Source organism: Rhinoraja longicauda, chromosome 10 (genome assembly GCF_053455715.1).
Source record: "Rhinoraja longicauda isolate Sanriku21f chromosome 10, sRhiLon1.1, whole genome shotgun sequence".
Classification (NCBI taxonomy): Eukaryota; Metazoa; Chordata; class Chondrichthyes; order Rajiformes; family Arhynchobatidae; genus Rhinoraja; species Rhinoraja longicauda.
Genome location: NC_135962.1, coordinates 57,337,070 through 57,360,242, shown reverse-complemented (window position 1 = coordinate 57,360,242; position 23,173 = coordinate 57,337,070). Strand labels below are relative to the sequence as shown.

At 47.4% G+C, this 23,173-nt stretch overlaps 1 protein-coding gene across 1 annotated transcript in view; it reads right to left on the bottom strand.

The window, feature by feature from the left end:
• The window catches only part of tshr (thyroid stimulating hormone receptor), a 42,907-nt gene that overhangs the window by 13,894 nt on the left and 5,840 nt on the right, over positions 1 to 23,173 (bottom strand). Inside the window, exons 2-5 of the mRNA XM_078407010.1 lie at positions 6,084 to 6,155; positions 4,600 to 4,674; positions 2,857 to 2,931; positions 1,589 to 1,663 (exon numbers count right to left, since the gene is read on the bottom strand). Coding sequence (XP_078263136.1) covers positions 1,589 to 1,663; positions 2,857 to 2,931; positions 4,600 to 4,674; positions 6,084 to 6,155 — 297 coding nt within the window. The remainder of the gene's footprint in view (positions 1 to 1,588; positions 1,664 to 2,856; positions 2,932 to 4,599; positions 4,675 to 6,083; positions 6,156 to 23,173) is intronic.

The following is a 23,173-nucleotide window of genomic DNA, read 5'->3' as shown; positions in this document are numbered from 1 at the left end:
GCATCTGTTTCGTCACCCATTCCTTCTCTCCTGAGATGCTGCCTGACCTGCTGCGTTCCTCCAGCATTTTGTGAATAAATACCTTCGATTTGTACCAGCATCTGCAGTTATTTTCTTACACAAAAATGCCGGAGTCACTTAGCTGGTCAGGCAGTATCTCTGGAGAAAAGGAATAGGTGACGTTTCGGGTCAGGATCTGAAGAAGGGTTTCGAACCGAAACGTCATCAACTCCTTTTCTTCAGAGATGCTGCCTGATCCGCTGAGTTACTCCAGCATTTTGTGTCTATCCTGGAAGAAAATATCTTTGTTCAACATCTCAAATGTTTTGTTTCTTTCGGCCCTTCGGCCCGCCATGTCCGCGCCAACCAGTGATCACTAGCACTGTACTGCACGCTAAGGACAATTTACAATTTTACCTGATCCAATTAACCTACAAACCTGCATGTCTTTGGAGTGTGGGAGGAAACCGGAGCACCCGGGTAAAAACCCAAGAGGCACAGGGAGAACGTACAAACTCCGTACAGACAGCACCCGTGGTCAGGATCGAACCCAGGTCTGCAGTGCTGTAAAGCAGCAACTCTACCGCTGTGCCACCCACTGTTTCTGCCGCAGATATTTTTGTCTGGCCAAGTATAGTGTTGATTTAAAAATTCTTATCCTTGTATCTACATCTTTCTAGTTAGTTTAGTTTATCTTTGCGTGTGCCGAGGTACAGTCAAAAGTTTTTGTTGCGTGCTAACCAGTCAGCGGAAAGACTGTACATGATTACAATCGATCCGTCCATAGTGTATGGACGCATGATAAAGGGAATAATGTTCAGGGCAAGATAAAGTCCAGTAAAGTCCGATTAAAGATAGTCCGAGGGTCTCCAATGAGGGAGCTAGTAGCTCAGGACCACTCTCTCGTTGGTGATAGGATGGTTCAGTTGCCTGATAACAGCTGTGAGGAGACCGTCCCTGAATCTGGAGGTGTGCGTTTTCACACTTCTGTACCTTTTTCCCGATGGGAGAGAGACGTAGAGGGTGTGGCCGGGGTGAGACTCGTCCTTGATTGTGCTGCTGGCCTTGCTGAGGCAGCATGAAATGTAAATGGAGTCAAATGGAAGGGAGGTTGGTTTTGTGTGATGGTCTGGGTTGCGTCCACAATTCACTGCAATCCCAGTCTGGACGGGACTATCTCGGGCAAACAGCTTGCTCGGCAAGAATGGTTTGGGCCGTGCTGTAGGGCTCTACGATCCATCCACCTCATGTACAAAATCATGAGAGGAACAGATCCGGTAGACGCACAGAGTCTCTTCACAGGAGTAGGGGAATCGAAAACCAGAGAACATAGGTTTTAGGTGAGGGGGGAAAGATTTAATAGGAAGTTGCCGGAGGAAGTAGTTGAGGCAGGTATTATCGCAACATTTAAGAAACATTTAGACAGGTACATGGATAGAAGAGGTTTAGAGGGATATGGGTCAAACGCAGGCAGGTGGGACTAGTGTAGATGGAACAGGTCGGTTAGTGTGGGAAAGTTGGGCCAAAGGGCCTGTTTCCACACTGCATCACTCTATGACTCATTGACTCTGAGAACGAAGCTACTTACATCAGGAAGTTCACGTTTGTGGAATGGATTTTTGTCAAGTAGGGAAATCTGGCCAGGCCGGTGTTGAAAATCCCACTGTAAATGGAAGCAAGAAGACTCAATGTCAGTGGACGGGTTAATTCTCCTGACACATGGAGAAGGAAAGAAGTCCTTGCACTCTGACGGTACCTTTCACTTCTAACCACAATGTCCCAAAGCAACATGGTCCTTTGGAAGCACAACATAGCAAACGCCCACCAACCAGCGAAGTGATAAGGACCAGATAACCAACTAAATTCCTGAACAGAACGTAGAACAGTACAGAAGATAGACACAAAATGCTGGAGTAACTCAGCGTCTCTGGAGGAAAGGAATAGGTGACATTATGGGTCGGAACCCTTCTTCGGTCTGAGATGCTGCGTTACCCGCTGAGTTACTCCAGCATTTTGTGTCTATTTTCGGTATAAACCAGCACCTGCAGTTCCTTCCGATACATAGAACAGTACAGCACAGGAATAGGCCCTTCAGCCCACAATGTCTGTGCCAAACATGATGCCAAGACCGACTGGTATCTCCCACACACAATCCATATTTCCTTGGTGGAAGGGGAGAAATAGTTGTGAGTCCGGGTGGGGCACCGAGGAGAGGGGAGGGAGTTATATGGGACTATTTGCCATTACTGTTTACTAATGGAAACATAGAAAATAGGTGCAGGAGTAGGCCATTCGGCCCTTCGAGCCAGCACCGCCGTTCAATATGATCATGGCTGATCATCCAGAATCGGAACCCTGTTCCTACTTTCTCCCCGTATCCCTTGATTCCGTTACCCCTAAGAGCTAAATCTAACTCTCTTGAATACATCCAGTGAATTGGCCTCCACTGCCTTCTGTGGCAGAGAATTTCACAGATTCACAACTCTGGCTCAAAGATATTTTTTCTCATCTCAGTACTAAATACTACGCTGGAATAGTCAGTAGTCCCAAAGTACAGATAGATATTACCAAAGAAATAGTTCTAGAGAGAGCAGCCACTATGTAGTGACGTCAAGTGCAATAGACAATAGACAATAGGTGCAGGAGGAGGCCATTCGGCCCTTCGAGCCAGCACCGCCATTCAATGTGATCATGGCTGATCATTCTCAATCAGTACCCCATTCCTGCTTTCTCCCCATACCCCCTGACTCCGCTATCCTTAAGAGCTCTATCTAGACTCTGCTATCCTTAAGAACTTTATCTAGCAACAGGCTCGAGGGTGAAAATTCAAACAGCACCAGGCTTTGTGGTACTCACAGGTATTTTAGAATGGGGAGATCCTTGAAAGCCTCTGGGTCGATGTGACTTAAGCTCTTTGCATTCCGTATCTCTCTGTTAATCAATAAACATGATTAGTTTAGTTCAGAAACACAGCAGGGAAAGAGGCTCCTTCGCCCCCTCCCCCCCCCCCCCCCGAGTCCATGCCAATCATCGATCACCCGCTCACACTAGTTCTACGTTATCCCATTTTCTCATCCACTCCCCACACACACCGGTGGGAGGGGGGTACTTGATAATGGCCAATTAACCCATAAACCTGCATGTCTGAATGGTTTGAAACATACAGCATGGAAACAGGTCCTTCAGCCCATAGCGTGCACGTGGACCATTGATCACCAGTTCCCACTAGTTCTATGTTATCCCAATTTCTCGTCCGCTCCCTACACACTGGGGAAGGGGAGGCAATTTACAGAGGACAACCAATAACCCCCCACGTCTTTGGGATAGAAACATAGAATATAGGTGCAGGAGGAGGTCATTTGGTCCTTCGAGTCAGTACCGCCATTCATTGTGATCATGGCTGATCATCCACAATCAGTAACCCGTGCCTGCCTTCTCCTCATATCCCTTGATTCTGCTAGCCCCCAGAGCTCTATCTAACTCTCTTTTAAATTCATCCAGTGAATTGGCCTCCACTGCCTTCAGTGGCAGAGAATTCCACAAATTTACAACTCTCTGGGCGAAATTGTTTTTTTCCTCATCTCAGTTTTAAATAATAATAATAATAATAATGTATTTTATTTATATAGCGCTTTTCATATACTCAAAGACGCTTTACAGAGATTTAGAGAACATAGGGAAATGAATAAATAGATAAATAAGTAAATAAGTAAATAAGTAAATGGCCTCCCCTTTACTTTTAGACTGTGGCCTTTTGTAGGAGGAAACCGGAGCGCCAGAAGGAAACTCAAGGGAGACGGGGCAAACACCTCGCAGAGGTCAGGATCGAACCTGGGTCCCTGGCGCTGTGAGGCAGCTTCTTTACCAGCTGCCCCATTGTACCACCGCTATTTTACATCTGCATTTTCCTTTTTGTGCATTCTCACCTCTTTGTTTTCAATTAGGTCTATTTCTGTCACAACAGGGCAGAGCTGACAGTAAATCAACCTTTGCATCATCTCAGCACGATCTATTCAACGCATGGACTTCAGCCTTGGAGCAACTGACTCACAACTACTTTCTCAAGGGCACTTAAGAGTGGGAGTTAAATGCTGGGGAGTGCCAGCAACATCCGCTCCTTAGTTTAGTTCAGTTTAGGTTAGAGGTACAGTGTGGAAACAAGCCCTTCGGCCCACCGAGTCTGCACTGACCAGCGATCCTTACATACCAGTTCAATCATACACCAGGGACGATTTACGGAAACCAATTAACCTACATAGACAATAGACAATAGACTAAATTGATCACATCTGTTCTGATGTTTCAGTCTCTGGAATTCAGGGAGTGCTGGCTTTGTCAAAGTTACTCCTTAAACTTTAGAGATACAGCATGAAAACAGGCCCTTCGGCCCACCGAGTCCGTGCCCACCAGCGATCACCCCATATGCTAACACTACGCGAACGATTTACAGCGGCCAATTAACCTACAAATCTGATCGTCTTTGGAGTGTGGTAGGAAACCAGAGCACCCAGAGAAAACCCATGCGGTCACAGGATCAAACCTGGGTCTCTGGCGCTGTGAGGCAGCAACTCTACCGCTGAGCCACCCACCCATACTCACATGTGCGTGACTTTGTCCAGACTGAAGAATGCTCTCGCTTCCACTCTCTGAAGAGTTGCGTCAATGGAAATGTATCTGGGAAAGAAATACAAAGCATCTAGGATCATCACCGGGGGATTAGGCATTGGTAGTATCTTCTCCATTGCCATTTTGTCACTATTGGACATGTATTACTGTGGACAAGATGAGTAAAGCAGTATCCTCCTTTCTTGACATCATCCCAAGAAGAAACTCTGACATGAATGTCATTAGTCATAGAGTTGTATAGCACAGAAATAAGCCCATCTTACCAACTCGTCTCGGTAATTTGGACTAGCTTAGATGGAGTACCTCAGACCAAGCTGTCCCATCTGAGCCAGCCCCATTTGGCCGCGATAGAATCACAGAAAGATTGAGGGTCATTGAGTCGTAGAGAAGGATATGGTTGAGATGCAGGGAACCGCAGGTGCTGGAATCTTGAGTAAAACACAAAGTGCAGGAGTAACTCAGCAGGTCAGGCTGAGGAGGACATGGATAGGCGGCGTTTCAGGTCAGGACCCTTCCTCAGACTGATTGTAGTGGGGGGGGGGGGGGGGGGGGGAAGCTGGAAGAGGTGGGGGGCCGTTTTCCACCCATCTGCCAATCGAACCACCGCAGCTCCCTCACCTGTACCGATCTATCATTTGCCAAGGTTTGTCCCCATCTTTGTCCCACTGAGTTACTCCAGCTTTTTGTGTCTATCTTCGGTTTAAACCAACATCTGCAGTTCCTTCCTACACTCTTTTCCAGCTTTCTCTCCCCCTACTACAATCAGTCTGAAGAAGGTTTCCAACCTGGAGATGTCTTGGAGAGGGTCCAGAGGAGGTTTACAAGAATTATCTCAGGGATGATTGGGTTAACGTATGATGAGTGTTTCACGGCACTGGGCCTGTATTCACTGGAGTTTAGAAGGATGAGGGGGGACCTCATTGAAACTTACAGAATAGTGAAAGGCCTGGATAAAGTGGATGTGGAGAAGATGTTTCCGCTAGCAGGAGCTTCTAAGACCAGAGGGCGCAGTCTCATAATAAAAGGACATACCTTTAGAAAGGAGATGAGGAGGAATTTCTTTAGTCTGAGGGCGGTGATTCTGTGGAATTCATTGCCACAGATGGTGGTGGAGAGCAATTAAGTATTTTAAGGTGCAGATTGACGGATTCTTGATTAGTACAGGTGTCAGGGGTTATGGGGACAAGGCAGGAGAATGGGGTTGAGAGGGAAAGATAGATCAGCCACGATTTAATGGCGGAGTAGATACAATGGGCTGAATGGCTAATTCTGCCCCAATGTTATGACTTGAAGCATCATCTATCCATTATCTCCAGAGATGCTGCCTGACACGCTGAAGTCATCCAGTCCTTTGTGTCCATGGGCAAATGCTTGGCCACCCATGTGGTTCATTCACTAAACAAAGAGATTCCCTGAATGATAAAGTAGGTGGACTATTGTGAATCATTCATACTTACATCCTTGTGATGTTTGGGAGCTTTGCGAAGGCTTCTGTCGGGATCGACTTGAGTTGAGTCTCCATGAATCGACTGACAAAAAGAATAAAGAATAAAGCTCACTTGTAATATTGTGAATAATTAATAATCAGACTGGAAGTTACTGTCTAATCATATTATTTTCTCACTTCCGTTTCTTGCTAGCTGGCTGAAGTCTATCGACACCAAGGCCACCCAACCCAGCCGAGACCCGTAGGAACCACACAGCCTCTAGGGTCTTCCTGGGCTAATTGGCTCAGTCCCGCATGGTCCGTTGATGATGCAAGTAAGCCAACAGCATTAACTTGCATCTGTACACCATTTAAATGTGGTACGGTAGAGTTCAGGAGCATTCCCACACCAAGTCTGAAGCTTAACCCGAGGTTGTTTATAAAAATGCCATGGCAGGCTAACAAAAGCCTGATAGAAGCATAGAAAATAAGTGTAAGAGTAGGCCATCCGGCCCTACGAGCCAGCACCACCATTCAATATGGCGGCACGGTGGCGCAGCGGTAGAGCTGCTGCCTTACAGTGAACCGGAGACTCAGGTTCGATCCTGACTACGGGCGCCGTCTGTACGGAGTTTGTACGTTCTCCCCGTGACCTGCGTGGGTTTTCTCCGAGATCTTCGGTTTCCTCCCACACTCCAAAGACGTACAGGTATGTAGGTTAATTGGCTTGGCAAATGTAAAAATTGTCCCCAGTGTGTGTAGGATAGTGTTAGTGTGCGGGGATCGCTGGGCGGCGCGGACCCGGTGGGCCAAAGGGCCGGTTTCCACGCTGTATCTCTAAAATCTAAAAATATGATCATGGCTGATCATCCTAAATCAGCACCCCGTTCCTGCTTTCTCCCCATATCCCTTGATTCCGTTAACCCTTGAAGCTAAATCTAACTCTCTCTTGAAAACATCCAGAGAATTGGCCTCCACTGCCTTCTGTGGCAAAGAATTCCACAGATTCACAACTCTCTGGGTGAAAAAGTTTTTCCTCATCTCAGTCCTAAATGGCCTACCCCTTATTCTTACACCGTGATCCCCTGGTTATGGACTCCCCCAACATCGGGAACTTTTTCTTGCATCGAGCCTGTCCAATCCCTTAAGAAATGTATATCATATCATATATATACAGCCGGAAACAGGCCTTTTTGGCCCTCCAAGTCCGTACCGCCCAGCGATCCCCGTACATTAACACTATCCTACACCCACTAGGGACAATTTTTACATTTACCCAGCCAATTAACCTACATACCTGTAGGGATCTATAAGATCCCCTCTCATCCTTCTAAATGAAATAGTCTTAAAGGATGGGAGGGGAAACCACAGGGGAAGGTTGGTGGAGGGATCTCCAAAGGTGCAGGTGGTAGAGTCAACGGTGGAAGAAGGGTGATTAAGGAACCAGAATGGGAGGGCTCTTAAGCTCTCCAATAACTTCCTGCCAATGTGTGGGGCCTTAGTTGAGATAATAATAATAATAATAATAATAATGCATTACATTTATATAGCGCTTTTCTAAACACTCAAAGACGCTTTACAGGGTTTACTAAAACATAGAAAATAAAATAAATAGATAAATAAGTAAACGAACAGAAAAAGGAAAAAGAAGGTGAGGTGACGGTCAGTGATTGAAGGCAGTGCTGAACAGGTGAGACTTCAGTGATGTTTTGAATGAGGTGAGTGAGGAGGAGTCTCAGATTTTCAGATTTTCAGATTTTAGAGGTACATCGCGGAAACAGGCCCTTTGGCCCACCGAGTCTGCGCCGACCAGCGATAACCCCGTCCACTAACACTGCCCTACACACAAGGGATAATTTACAATTAACAGATACTAATTGTACAGCCTCTGTAAATTGCACCTGGTGTGTAGGGAATGGATGAGTGTGTGGGATAAGCTAGAACTAGCGTGAACGGCGATCGAAGGTTGGCGTGGACTCGGTAGACTGAAGGGCCTGATTCCATGCCGTTTCCTTCAATGAATCCAATCAGGTTAATTGGCTTTGGTAAAATTGTAAGTTGTCCCTAGTGTGTGTGTCGGATAGAACTAGTGTACGGTGTCGGTGGGCCGAAGGGGGCCTGTTTCCGTGATGTATCAGTGAAGTCTAAATCAATCAGAAAACTTCCACTGGCAAAATGCCTGGGACGTGAAATGAAGAGAAATCGCCAGTGGCTCATTAACTTGAGCCATCACAGGTACAGCGGCCAGAGAAACAAACTAAAAATCAAAGTACGATAACCATGCACTTTCCTTACAACAAGCTCCGTCTCTCTCTCTCTCTCTACTTCTTCCCCACGGCCCGATAATGTCTCATTTCAAATCCATATCAAATTCCCAGTCTCTACAGAAGCTGGTTCCATCAGCCGTTCCCACTGTGCATTCCACATCGGAGCAATTTGCTGCATAAAATATCATCCTTCATCATCCTAGGTTGTGTTGGCAAATACTCTACTCCACGTGCCCTCCAGCCACCTAACTCCCCCCCCCCCCCCCCACCGCCAGTGGAAACAGCTTGTTTTTTGACGTGCTATTCTAAGAATGTTATTATTGAAGCATTCCTGGCTCCGTCGGTCAGGCAGTGCAGCAATTCCAACGAGAAGCTCTGGCCAGGCCTTGGTAGCGAAATGCTGAGCGTCACATGAGGACCAGCCAGCACTCATCCCTCATCGGGTTTGCAGCCCCCCACCTCCGCGTGCGTGAAGATAGAGGTCCCGTTCTCTGGCCTCTCAGCGAAGGCAAAAGCCCCGGTGTGCTTCTGGCCTGGTCATAAGGGATAATAGTAGAATTAGGCCATTCGGCCCTTCAAGTCTACTCCGCCATTCAATCATGGCTGATCTATCTCTCCCTCCCAACCCCGTTCTCCTGCCTTCTCCCCATAACCTCTGACACCTGTACAAATCAAGTATCTATCTATCTCTGCCTTAAAATTTCCACTAATTTGGCGTCCACTGCATTCTGTGGCAAAGAATTCCACAGATTCACCACCCTCTGACTAAAAAAATTCCTCCTCATCTCCTTCCTAAAAGAATTCCTTTAATTCTGAGGTGATGACCTCTAAACCTAGACTCTCCCACTAGTGGAAACATCCTCTCCACATCCACCCTATCCAAGCCTTTCACGATTCTGAATGTTTCAATTAGGTCCCCCCTCATTCTTCTAAACTCCAGCGAGTACAGGCCCAGTGCCGACAAACGCTCATCATAAGTTAACTTATTAATTCCTGGGTCAGAGTGTGTAGATATCTCCAAATTCACACAAAGGGGAATTGCCTGCTAAAAACTAAGGTGTAGGAAGGAACTGCAGATGCTGGCTCGCACCGAAGATAGACACAAAATGTGGAGTAACTCAGCGGGTCAGGCAGCATCTCTGGAGAAAAGGAATAGGTGACGTTATGGTTCGAGCCCCTTCTTCAGAGTCTGAAGAAGGGTCTCAACCTAAAAAGTCACCTAAAAATAAATGTGTTGGAAGGAAGTGCAGATGATGGTTTACACCAAAGCTTTTTATATGTCTATCCAATCGCAGGTTTCAGGGATATTCAGTAACATTCACAGCTCTTAGTAGGTTTGACAGCCAGCTTAGTCAATCTGGCTTGGCTGAGTGTAAAATCATTTTCTTTGGTCAGTGGGGTTCAGTTCAAGAGGTACAGAAGTTTGAAAACGCACACCTCCAGATTCAGGGACAGTTTCTTCCCAGCTGCCATCGGGCAACTGAACCATCCTATCACCAACTAGAGAGCGGTCCTGAGCTACTATCTACCTCATTGGAGACACTCGGACTATCTTTAATTGGACTTTACCGGACCTTGTCTTGCACTAAACGTCATTTCCTTTATCATGTATCTGTACGCTATGGTCGGCTCAATTACAATCACGAATTGTCTTCCCGCTGACTGGTTTGCACGCAACAAAAGCTTTTCACTGTACCTCGGTACACGGGACAATAAACCAAACTGAACTAAAAGACATGGGCAGCATAGTGGAGCAGTTGGTTCAATCCTGACTTTGGGAGTTGCCTGCATGTTTACATGTTCCCACTGTGACCGCACAGGTTTGCTCCGGGCGCTCCTGTTCCCTCCCCCCAACATCCCAAAGCATGCAGTTTTGTAGATTAATGGGACTCCGTGAAATTGCCCCTTGTGTGTAGGGAGTGGATGCGAAAGTGGAATAACTTAGAACTAGTGTGAAAGGGTGATCGATGGATCATGGCCTAAAGGGCTTCATAGTCAAACTAGACCAAGTAGTCCCGTTGGGCCCAAACCTCTCCTGCATTCGTGCAGCATCCTCTCCTCCCTCCTCCCCCCCCCCTCACCCCCCCACTGCCTGACCCGCTGAGTTACTCCAGCAATTTGTGTCTACCCACATTTACATTATTCAGGGCTCTTTGATACTTACATTCCTACTGCTGTTAATGTGAATACAAGTTGTAACTACGGAACATGGATTAGACAAATGCATTCTTTCTCTATAGATCACCAGTAATTATGAAGCTTTGGATGTTGACCAAAGATCGAGGCTGCACTAAATTTTCCACTTTACCTCACTTTTTATAGTTATCTCATGACACTCAAGTTTTGTATTATTTCTTGCACTATAAAAATCAAATTGACATTTGGACCAAAACCAACGAAGTTGAAATAGCAGAGAAAACATTTAAGCAGAAGGAGGCAGAGGGGAAGTCGGAGTTGTCAATGCAGAATTAACAATAAAACAGGTTGGCACAGTAGTGGTGGAGCTGCAACCTCACAGCACCGGAGACCCGGGTTAGATCCTGACTACGGGTGCTGTCTGCATGGAGTTTCTACGTTCTCCCCGTGGCCTGCTTGGGTTTTCTCCGGGTGCTCCGGTTTCCTCCCACACTCCAAAGACGTGCAGGGTTGTAGGTTAATTGGCTTTGGCACAATTGTAAATTGTCCCTGGCGTGTGTAGGATATCGCTAGTGTACGGGGTGATTGCAGGTTAGCGTGAACTAGGTGGGCTGAAGGGCATGGTTACACGCTGTATTTCCAAAGTCTAAAACAAAGGGCTCCAACCATTTGTATGTTCAGGACACCCACTGTAGTTCCTGTAACTTACAGGAAAATGCACCAGTGAAGAGGTGTAGTTCAGGCCAGTGATCTGAGGGGTGTCACGGTGTCCAGACAAAGGGCTCTATAGATGAAGCCACAAGGTGCTGGAGTAACTTAGCAGGTCAGGCAGCATCTCTGGAGGACATGGATAGGCGACGTTTCTGGTCGGGATCCTTCTTCGGGGTTCTATAGATGTGTGTCTTGGAGCCTCAAAGACCATGAGGGTAAAGGGTATTTATTCACAAAATGCTGGAGTAACTCAGCAGGCCAGGCAGCATCTCAGGAGAGAAGGAATGGGTGACGTTTCGGGTCGAGACCCTTCTTCAGACTGATGTCAGGGGGGCGGGACAAAGGAAGGATATAGGTGGAGACAGGAAGTTAGAGAGAGAACTGGGAAGGGGGGGGGGGGGGGAAGAGAGGGACAGAGGAACTATCTAAAGTTGGAGAAGTCAATGCCCAAGTGAAATATGAGGTGCTGTTCCTCCAATTTCCGGTGGGCCTCACTATGGCACTGGAGGAGGCCCATGACAGAAAGGTCAGACTGGGAGTGGGAGGGGGAGTTGAAGTGCTCAGCCACCGGGAGATCAGGTTGGTTAAGGCGGACTGAGCGAAGGTGTTGAGCGAAACGATCGCCGAGCCAGCGTTTGGTTTCGCCGATGTAAAGAAGTTGACATCTAGAGCAGCGGATACAATACATGAGGTTGGAGGAGGTGCAGGTGAACCTCTGTCTCACCTGGAAAGACTGTTTGGGTCCTTGGATGGAGTTGAGGGGGGAGGTAAAGGGACAAGTGTTGCATCTCCTGCAGTTGCAGGGGAAAGTGCCCGGGGATGGGGTGGTTTGGGTAGGAAGGGACGAGTGGACCAGGGAGTTACGGAGGGAACAGTCTCTGCGAAACGCAGAAAGGGGAGGGGATGGGAAGATGTGGCCAGTAGTGGGGTCCCGTTGTAGGTGACGGAAATGTTGGAGGATGATTTGTTGGATACGCTGACTGGTGGGGTGGAAGGTGAGAACGAGGGGGATTCTGTCCTTGTGTTACGAATGGGAGGAGCCAACTATCTCATTCCCAAATAAGGGACAAGGTGACGTCACCGCCCCGCGCCCCACGCGACCTCACCCGGCCAGCGGCCACGTGCTCCCGCTCCACCAATGGCGGCAGCCCGGGCCAGGAGGCGGGTTGCCTCGCAACCTCCATTATGTGGCGCCCGGGACTCCGGACCTACACTGTCCGAGCCTACAGTGTCCGAGCCTACAGTGTCCGGGCCTACAGTGTCCGGGCCTACAGCGTCCGGGCCTACAGCGTCCGGGCCTACAGTGTCCGGGCCTACAGTGTCCGGGCCTACAGCGTCCGGGCCTACAGCACCCCCCAAGCCTAATACGGGACAAGGGCAGTCCCGTATGGGACAAACCAATTTAGCCCAATATACGGGATGTCCCGGCTAATATGGGACAGTTGGCAAACCTAATGAGGATACAAAGCATGCACAGCACTGCAACAGCACAGATGACCCAGTAGATTCACACCTGTGTCAACACACAAGCACTGCACAATGCTTTCCCGTCGATCTACAAGTCTCTCCCATTCCTGCACTTGTGGCTCTCCATCTTCATCCTTCTCGGCCTTAACCAGAGGCTCCTCCCATCCCTCCACACCAGGCCTCTCCAAGATCTCCATGAAGTTCCACCAGTTCCATCAAATGTGTAGGAAGGAACTGCAGATGCTGGTTTACGCCGAAGAGAGACACAAAATGCTGGAGTAACTCCGCGGGCCAGGCAGCATCTCCGGAGAAAAGGAATAGGTGACATTTTGGGTCGAGACCCTTCTTCAGACTGAGAGTCAGGGGAGAGGGAAACGAGAGCGGTATATAGAACAAATGAATGAAAAGAACAAATCAAAGCCAGCAACGGTGATCAAGGAAAGTTAGAGCCCACAATAGTCCATTGCTGGCTGTGGAGAAGGTGATAACGAGCGATGCAAACAGTGAACCTCAGCAGGACGACAGCAAAACTGACCTCCATAACATTTACTCCCACCTCTCCACACTCAACCTCTCTCACACTAGAGAGAACAACCCCAGCCTCTCCAATCTCTGCTCATAACTCAACCTATCAAGCTACGGCAACAGAAAAGTCTGAGGAAGGTTTCCGACCCGAAACGTCGCCTAATCCTTTTTTTCCGTAGATGCTGTCTGACCCGTTGAGTTACTCCAGCATTTTGTGTCTACGACCCGGCAAAGTCCATGTTAGGGCGGCACGGTGGCGCAGCGGTAGAGTCGCTGCCTCACAGCGAATGCAGCGCCGGAGACTCAGGTTCGATCCCGACTAAGGGCGCTGTCTGTACGGAGTTTGTGCGTTCTCTCCGTGACCTGCGTGGGTTTTCTCCGAGATCTTCGGTTTCCTCCCACACTCCAAAGACGTACAGGTTTGTAGTTTAATTGGCTGGGCAAATGTAAAAAAAAGAAATTGTCCCTAGTGGGTGTAGGATAGTGTTAATGTGCAGGGATCGCTGGGCGGCGCGGACCCAGTGGGCCGAAGGGCCTGTTTCTGCGCTGTATCTCTAAAAAACAAAAATCTATCTTTTCTGCGCTGTTGTTGTTTATATTTATATTTTATTTTGAACAAAAAAAGATAAAAACAAAACAAAATAACAATAAAATGAAATGAACGATAAACCTATACACAACTCAATGAATAAATTCTCATGAACACAAATTAAATCTTACATGTTCGAAAAGGAGTTAGGAGGAAGTGTGCACTTATTTATTCCTACCCCTTCTCCGCTACTCATCAATGAATTACAAACTTTATCTCATCTACACATATATATATATATACCCATTAGATTGTGCACGTCGGGTTGATTGCATTAGTCGAAACAGGGTGGACCACATGAAGATTGCAATCTCCCACCCTTCTCACTGAGGCTTTTCCCTGGTGGCATCAAGGCCATCCACCCAGCAACTGATGCTGCCCTGGCCAGGATCTCCACCCAAGGCCTACAACTTTAGGCTGTGCACGCCATACGCAAGAAGAAGAAGATATATATATATATTCACAAAATGCTGGAGTAACTCAGCAGGTCAGGCAGCATCTCAGGAGAGAAGGAATGGGTGACGTTTCGGGTCGAGACCCTTCTTCAGACTGACCCGAAACGTCACCCAGTCCTTCTCTCCTGAGATGCTGCCTGACCTGCTGAGTTACTCCAGCATTTTGTGAATAAATACCTTCGATTTGTACCAGCATCTGCAGTTATTTTCTTACACTATATATATATATATGTGTGTGTGTGTGTGTGTGTGTGTGTATGTATGCAGTATATATATATATATATATACACATACACAAACATGTACATACATACATAGATAGACACAAAATGCTGGAGTAACTCAGCGGGTCAGGCAGCATCTCTGGAGAGAAGGAATGGGTGACGTTTCGGGTCAAGACCCTTCTTCAGACATCGGGAACATGTTTCCTGCATCTAGCGTGTCTAATCCCTTAATAATTTTATATGTTTCTATAAGATCCCCTCACATCCTTCTAAATTCCAGTGAATAAAAGCCCAGTCGTTCCATTCTTTCATCATATGACAGTCCCGCCATCCCGGGAATTAACCTCATGAACCTACGCTGCACTCCCTCAATAGCAGGAATGTCCTTCCTCAAATTAGGAGACCAGCAGTAGGACTGCAGAGGGCTAAGGCAGTGGAACATAGGGTCTGTGGGCTGGCACCCCATCTTGTGTTGGTGAGCATAGTTGCATGCACTCACTTTCGCCTTTGTCTTCTCAATAAAGGATCTTGAAGGTAAGACATCGGTCAAGGGTTACACCAAAGTAAACCGGATGCTCACATTGTCCCAATGTTGTTCCAGACCAGTTCACCTGAAGTTGTCTCTTGGCTTCTCGGTTTCACAAAGTTATGTTGCAGCTGTATAAGACGTTGGTGAGGCCGCAATTAGAATATTGTATTCTGGGCACCATGTTATAGGAAAGATATTGTCAAGCTTGAAAGGGTTCAGAAAAGAGTTACGAGGATGTTGCCAGGGCTAGAGGGTGTGAGCTATTGGGAGAGGTTGAGTAGGCTGGGTCTCTATTCCATGGAGCGTGGGATGATGAGGGGAGATCTTATAGAGGTGTACAAAATCATGAGAGGAATAGATCGGGTAGATGCACAGAGTCTTTTACCCATAGTAGGGGAATCGAGGACCAGAGGACTTAGGTTGAAGGTGAAGGGGAAAAGATTTACTAGGAATCCGAGGGGTAACTTTTTCACACAGAGGGTGGTGGGTGTATGGAACAATAGACAATAGATAATAGACAATAGACAATAGGTGCAGGAGTAGGCCATTCAGCCCTTCGAGCCAGCACCGCCATTCAATGCGATCATGGCTGATCACTCTCAATCAGTACCCCGTTCCTGCCTTCTCCCCATACCCCCTCACTCCGCTATCCTTAAGAGCTCTATCCAGCTCTCTCTTGAAAGCATCCAACGAACTGGCCTCCACTGCCTTCTGAGGCAGAGAATTCCACACCTTCACCACCCTCTGACTGAAAAAGTTCTTCCTCATCTCCGTTCTAAATGGCCTACCCCTTATTCTTAAACTGTGGCCCCTTGTTCTGGACTCCCCCAACATTGGGAACATGTTATCTGCCTCTAATGTGTCCAATCCCCTAATTATCTTATATGTTTCAATAAGATCCCCCCTCATCCTTCTAAATTCCAGTGTATACAAGCCCAATCGCTCCAGCCTTTCAACATACGACAGTCCCGCCATTCCGGGAATTAACCTAGTGAACCTACGCTGCACGCCCTCCATAGCAAGAATATCCTTCCTCAAATTTGGAGACCAAAACTGCACACAGTACTCCAGGTGCGGTCTCACCAGGGCCCGGTACAACTGTAGAAGGACCTCTTTGCTCCTATACTCAACTCCTCTTGTTACGAAGGCCAACATTCCATTGGCTTTCTTCACTGCCTGCTGTACCTGCATGCTTCCTTTCATTGACTGATGCACTAGGACACCCAGAACTCGTTGAACTCCCCCTCCTCCTAACTTGACACCATTCAGATAATAATCTGCCTTTCTATTCTTACTTCCAAAGTGAATAACCTCACACTTATCTACATTAAACTGCATCTGCCATGTATCCGCCCACTCACACAACCTGTCCAAGTCACCCTGCAGCCTTATTGCATCTTCCTCACAATTCACACTACCCCCCAACTTAGTATCATCTGCAAATTTGCTAATGGTACTTTTAATCCCTTCGTCTAAGTCATTAATGTATATCGTAAATAGCTGGGGTCCCAGCACCGAACCTTGCGGTACCCCACTGGTCACTGCCTGCCATTCCGAAAGGGACCCATTTATCCCCACTCTTTGCTTTCTGTCTGTCAACCAATTTTCTATCCATGTCAGTACCCTACCCCCAATACCATGTGCCCTAATTTTGCCCACTAATCTCCTATGTGGGACCTTGTCGAAGGCTTTCTGAAAGTCGAGGTACACCACATCCACTGACTCTCCCTTGTCAATTTTCCTAGTTACATCCTCAAAAAATTCCAGTAGATTTGTCAAGCATGATTTCCCCTTCGTAAATCCATGCTGACTCGGAATGACCTGCCAGAGGAGGTAGTTGAGGCTGGGACTATCCCACCGTTTAAGAAACAGTTGAACAGGTACATGGATAGGACAGGTTTGGAGGGATATGGACCAAGCACAGGCATGTGGGACTAGGGTAGCTGGGACATTGTTGGCCAGTGTGGGCGAGTTGGGCCGAAGGGCCTGTTTCCACACTGTATCAATCTATCACTCTATGACTCTAAGTGGAAGGCACACACCTGTGTCTTACAGTGCTGGAGTAACTCAGCACGTCATGCAGCATCTCGGGAGAGAAGGAATGGGTGACGTTTCGGGTCGAGACCCTTCTTCAGGCTGAGGAAGGGTCTCGACCACAAACATCACCCATTCCTTCTCTCCCGAGATGCTGCATGACCCGCTGAGTTACTCCAGCATTGTGTGTCTACCTTCGATTTTAACCAGCACCTGCAGTTTTTTTCTTACACCTGTGTCTTAGATGGGTTTGAATGGAGGTGGTTCTCCTCATAATATGGTGCTAGTTAATTGAGAGCATCGGTCAGCCTTTCCTCTGCTACTGAAAAATCAGTATCTTGGGCGACAACACCCAGGCCATCAGCACATGCAAAGTGCCGAGTTCCATCACTTCTTGGTTGGTCTTTAGTGTAGATGTTGAAGAGTAAGGGAGGGAGACAATTCTTCAGCCTACTCCATCTGCTTCGTTTGCCACCCAACTCCACAAAGAACATCCAGTTCTCCAGCACACTCTCAATCCACTCTGTGAGCCGAACGTCCTTTGTCAAATCCAAGATCTTGCTTAGCAGACATCTGTGCTTGACCGCGTCATATGCTACAGGTAGGTCAACAAAGACTACGCCTGTCACTATCCCTTTCTCAAATCCATCTTCGATGTGTTGTGTGAGGTTGAGAACTCGGCTTGCTGTTGACTTTCCAGGGCGGAATCCTGTTTGCCTGGGGATGAGGCGTTCTTCTACTGTTGGAGCTTATTCAGTTTAGGATCAGGCGTTCAAACGGCTTTGTCGGTGTGACTAAGAAGTGAGATCGGCCTGTAGCTCTTTGGGGTTGATGGATCTTTCCCTGGTTTTAACAGTACAATCACATGTGCTTTCTTCCAGATCTTGCGCAGCTTGTTGGTTTCTGGGCAGTGATTGTGTAGTTGGCTCGAAGGGCCGAATGGCCTGCTCCTGCACCTATTGTCTATTATCTATTGTCTATTGTAATAACCACTTCCTTGCATCAGGCCCGCGATGTATTTGGTCTGCTCAGGTGCGATGATATCCAAGCTAATTGCCTTTCCTGGTTTAAGACTTGACATGGCAGTTTCCATCTCTTCTGTGGTAAATGGTCTTGCAAAGCCTGGGTCTTCGCTGTACCTGCTACGGTCCAGCTTGGTCTTCTTTTGCCTCTCTCCACTTTTACCCATTCACGAGCAATTGATGAGCAACTTGATTTGCAGTGACCGTGGGTCACCGCGAAGCTTGCAGCTTAGAGACCATGCCTTCTTGCTGATCCCTGATAACAGCTGGAAAGTAAACTGTTGAATTTGTATTTGCTGCATAGGCAGACACACACTCGTGTAAACACGTGAACACGCGCACTAACACACACTCCACTTCACACACAAATACACATCCACATGCAAGCACACACACAAACACCAACATGCTATCACAAATACACACACAAATGCATATACTCATGTTGTTCGTCCTTCGGGTTGGAAGATGACCATGACTTCACTTTCAGTTGGAGGATTGGTGACTGTGGGTCCGGAAGTGACTGGTGAGGCCAATCCAGGGCCGGAAGGCACGCCCACACGTAGGGCACAAGTGGATGGGTGCTGCAATGGAAGTGGAGGTAGCCCGGGCCTTGCGCGCGATGCGTTTCCTCTGGGCCTCTGCTGTGCGTCTGTTCTCTGCTGCACGGACTCCTGTGGTGAGCTTGCTACGCCAGGTTGGACGGTCCAGAGCAAGAGACTCCCAAGTGCTGAGGTTGATGTCCAAGTCTTTGAGGGACACTTTGAGGCAGTCCTTAAACCGTTTCTCATACACACAATGCATACAAACACACATGCACACAACCAAAGACACATGAGTTTGCTCTCTCACTCTTAGACACACGTAGGCATACAAAAACTACATGATCATATTTAACACAAGTTTAAGGATTTACCATTCAACCATTGAGAAAAGGTTCATAAGGTTTAGAGGGATATGGGGCAAACGCAGGCAGGATGGACAAGCGTAGATGGGGGATCTTGGACAGCATTGACGGGTTGGGCTAAAGGGTCTGTTTCCATGCTGTATGACACTGATTAATTTAGTGCTGATCAGAACATCAGACCACCATGTACCACAGTTATAGAGACACACAGCATGGAAACAGGCCCTTCGACCTAACTGGCAGGGTGCCACAGTGGTAGTGTTGCTGCCTCACAGCGCTAGAGACCCGGGTTAAATCCTGGCTACAGGTACTGTCTGTATGGAGCCCTGGTTTCCTCCCACACTCCAAAGATGTACAGGTTTGTAGGCTGATTGGTTTGGTGTAATTGCAAATTGTCCCTCGTGTGTGAGTAGGATAGTGTTAGTGTGCGGGGATCACAGGTTGGCGCAGACTCGGTGGGCCGAAGGGCCTGTTTCCGCACTGTATCTCTAAATTAAACTAAACTGAACTAAAGTCCATGCTGGCCTTCAACCACCCATTTATACCAAACCTATTTCACTCTCCACACATTATCATCGGCTCCAGCCCAGATTGTACCACACACCTACACACTGGGAAACAACTTACAGAGGCCAATGGCAGAGGCTCAAAGGGCCTGTTTCCATACTGTATGACTCTGTACCCTCGAAAAACTCTGTGATCTTTCTCTTTGGTTTCTGTATGTTCTATGCAGAGCAACACTCTCTACACAGTGGTACACTGCACTTACCCATGTTCATAAGATCCTCATAAGATTATAAGTAATAGGAGCAGAATTAGGCCATTCAGCCCATTGTCTACTCTGCAATTCAATCATGGCTGATCTATCTCTCCCTCCTAACCCCATTCTCCTGTCTTCTCCCCATAACCTCTGACACCTATACCAATCAAGAAGCTATCTATCCCTGCCTTAAATATATCCACTGACGGCCTCCAGGGCCTTCTGTGGCAAAGAATTCCACAGATTCACCACCCTCTGATTAAAGAAATTTCTCCTCATCTCCTTCCTAAAAGAACGTCCTTTAATTCTGAGGCTATGACCTCTAGTCCTAGACTCTCCCACTCGTGGAAACATCCTCTCCACATCTACTCTATCCAAGCCTTTCACTATACTGTACGTTTCAATGAGGTCCCCCCTCATTCTTCTAAACACCAGCGAGTACAGGCCCATCAAACGGTCATCATATGTTAACCTACTCATTCCTGGGATCATTCTTGTAAACCTCCTCTGGACCCTCTCCAGAGCCAGCACATCCTTCCTCAGATATGGGGCCCAAAATTGCTCACAATATTCCAAATGCAGCCTGACCAGCACTTTTTCGAGCCTCAGCATTACATCCCTGTTTTTGTATACAAGCCCTCTCGAAATGAATGCTAGCATTGCGTTTGCTTTCTTTACTACCGATTCGACTCGCAGATGTTTGGAGATCTTAGGAACAAGCTGGGAGAGCTGAAGCTTACTGGCTCCCAAGTACACAGTGGACAATGCTGGAAGTTAATGCTGATCTTACTAGAGCTGCTTAAACAGCCATGAGCATGCAGTTAAGAGGATAATAATTATTTCATCCTCTTTAATAACAGATTTGAAAGCTAAAGGCAGTCGTATATCTTACAATTAACTTAAGTTATAACTGTTCCAAAATATTAATCTTAAAACTGCACGTGGATTAGTTCATGCTAAAAATGCCTGTGTGAAGAATTCTTCAGGCAGTGAGAGCAATCCTCGTTCGCATCATTTGAGCTAAAATTTAATCCCACTTTCTTTTCCTGTCCGCTAATCAGTTTTACACTCCACGCAGTTTTGCATTGTGTGGTTCTTGCCACGGTAAATTTCTTTCATTGAAAGCTACAGCAGGGAAACAGGCCCCTTCAGCACATCAAGCACACCAAGCCCACACCGACCATCGATCACCTATTCACACTTTCTCATCCACTCCCTACAGACTACAGGCAATTTATAGAGACCAATGGCCAAATTCTGCTCCTAATGTCTTGTGGTCTAATAGACAATAGACAACAGGTGCAGGAGTAGGCCATACAGCCCTTCGAGCCAGCACCGCCATTCAATGTGATCATGGCTGATCATTCTCAATCAGTACACCGTTCCTGCCTTCTCCCCATACCCCCTGACTCCGCTATCCTTAAGAGCTCTATCCAGCTCTCTCTTGATTGCATTCAGAGAATTGGCCTCCACTGCCTTCTGAGGCAGAGAATTCCACAGATTCACAACTCTCTGACTGAAAAAGTTTTTCCTCATCTCCGTTCTAAATGGCCTACCCCTTATTCTTAAACTGTGGCCCCTGGTTCTGGACTCCCCCAACATTGGGAACATGTTTCCTGCCTCTAGCGTGTCCAACCCCTTAATAATCTTACATGTTCCACTGTAATACCAGTGGCGTTCCCTCCGCTGGCGTTTCAGTTTATTTAGAGATATGGCGCGGAAACAGGCCCTCCGGCCCTCTGTGTCCACGCTGACCAGCAAGCGATCCCCGTGCACTAGTCCCATCCTACACACTAGGGACAATTTACAATTTTAACCAAAGCTAAATCACCTACAAACCTGCAAATCTTTGGAGTGTGGGGGGAGGAAACCGGAGCACCCGGGGAAAAACCCACGCAGGTCACGGGGAGAACGTACAAACTCCGTACAGACAGCACCCGTAGTCAGGATCGAACCCGGATCTCTGGCACTGTAAAACAGTAACTCTACCGCTAAGCCACCCTTATTCTTTTTTAAATTTTTGTGCCTGTAAAATATTTTACATTTCATTTTATGTTCCTTTCTGCCTTCCTAATTTTCACTCACTTCACTCCCAATTCCCTTATATTCTTTCTGATGTCCCCACAGCCTAGTTTGCCTTTTTCCTTGCCCTGGAGCATCCTCTTATGTTCTCACTCATACGCGGAGTCTCACAAGGGTTTCGTTTATTCTTTCCTGTGAGTGGAATATATTTTGATTGCCATTAAAAACTCGGTTACACCTCATTCAACACAGCATAACATTTTCAGCGCTGGATTTACAGAAATAAGAGCTTACAAGTGGTTCGAGTTTGTTGATTCCATCTGATTTCTCTGGAGAAGGTTCCATTTGTGGTTTTATGGAAGAATACGTCCTCACTGATATCAACTTGTGAATGTCATAAATTTGTAAGTTCTAGGAGCAGAATTTCGACATTTGGCCCATCAAGTCTATTCCGCCATTCAATCATGGCTGATCTATCTTTCCCTCCAGAACAAGGGGCCACAGTTTAAGAATAAGGGGTAAGCCATTTAGAACTGAGATGAGGAAAAACTTTTTCAGTCAGAGAGTTGTGAATCTGTGGAATTCTCTGCCTCAGAAGGCAGTGGAGGCCAATTGTCTGAATGCATTCAAGAGAGAGCTGGATAGAGCTCTTAAGGATAGGGGAGTCAGGGGGTTTGGGGAGAAGGCAGGAACGGGGTACTGATTGAGAATGATCAGTGATGATCACATTGAATGGCGGTGTTGGCTTGAAGGGCCGAATGGCCTCCTCCTGCACCTATTGTCTATTGTCTATAACCCCATTCTCCTGCCTTCTCCCCGTAACCCCCGACACCCTTAATAATCATGAATCTGTCAATCTCTGCCTTAAAGAAATCCATTGACTTGGCCTCCACAGCCTTCTGAGGCAGAGAATTCCACAGATTCACAACTCTCTGACTGAAAAAGTTTTTCCACAGATTCACTACCCTCTGACTAAAGAAATTCCTCCTCATCTCCTTTCTAAAGGTACGTTCTGAGGGGGGGAGAGGGAGAGGGGTGTACACCCAAGGACGTACACGCCACTGGAGATAAATGGGTCTACTGTGGATAGGGTGAGCAGTTTTAAATACTTGGGAGTCCGCATCGCAGAGGATCTGACGTGGGCAACGCACATTGCCGCACTGGTGGGTAAGGCTAAGCAGCGCCTTTACCACCTTAGACAACTGAGGAAATTCAGAGTGTCTCTGAGGATCCTTCATTGCTTCTACTCTGGGGCTGTAGAGAGCATCCTGTCCGGCAACATTACAGTCTGGTTTGGGAACAGCTCTGCCCAGGACAGGATGGCCCTGCAGATAGTAGTGCGTTCGGCAGAACGCACCATGAGAACTACACTCGTTCCCCTGCAGGACCTATACATCAGGAGGTGCAGATCCAGAGCAAGCAAGATTATGAGGGACCCCTGCCACCCCAGCAACGGACTGTTCCAGCTGCTAC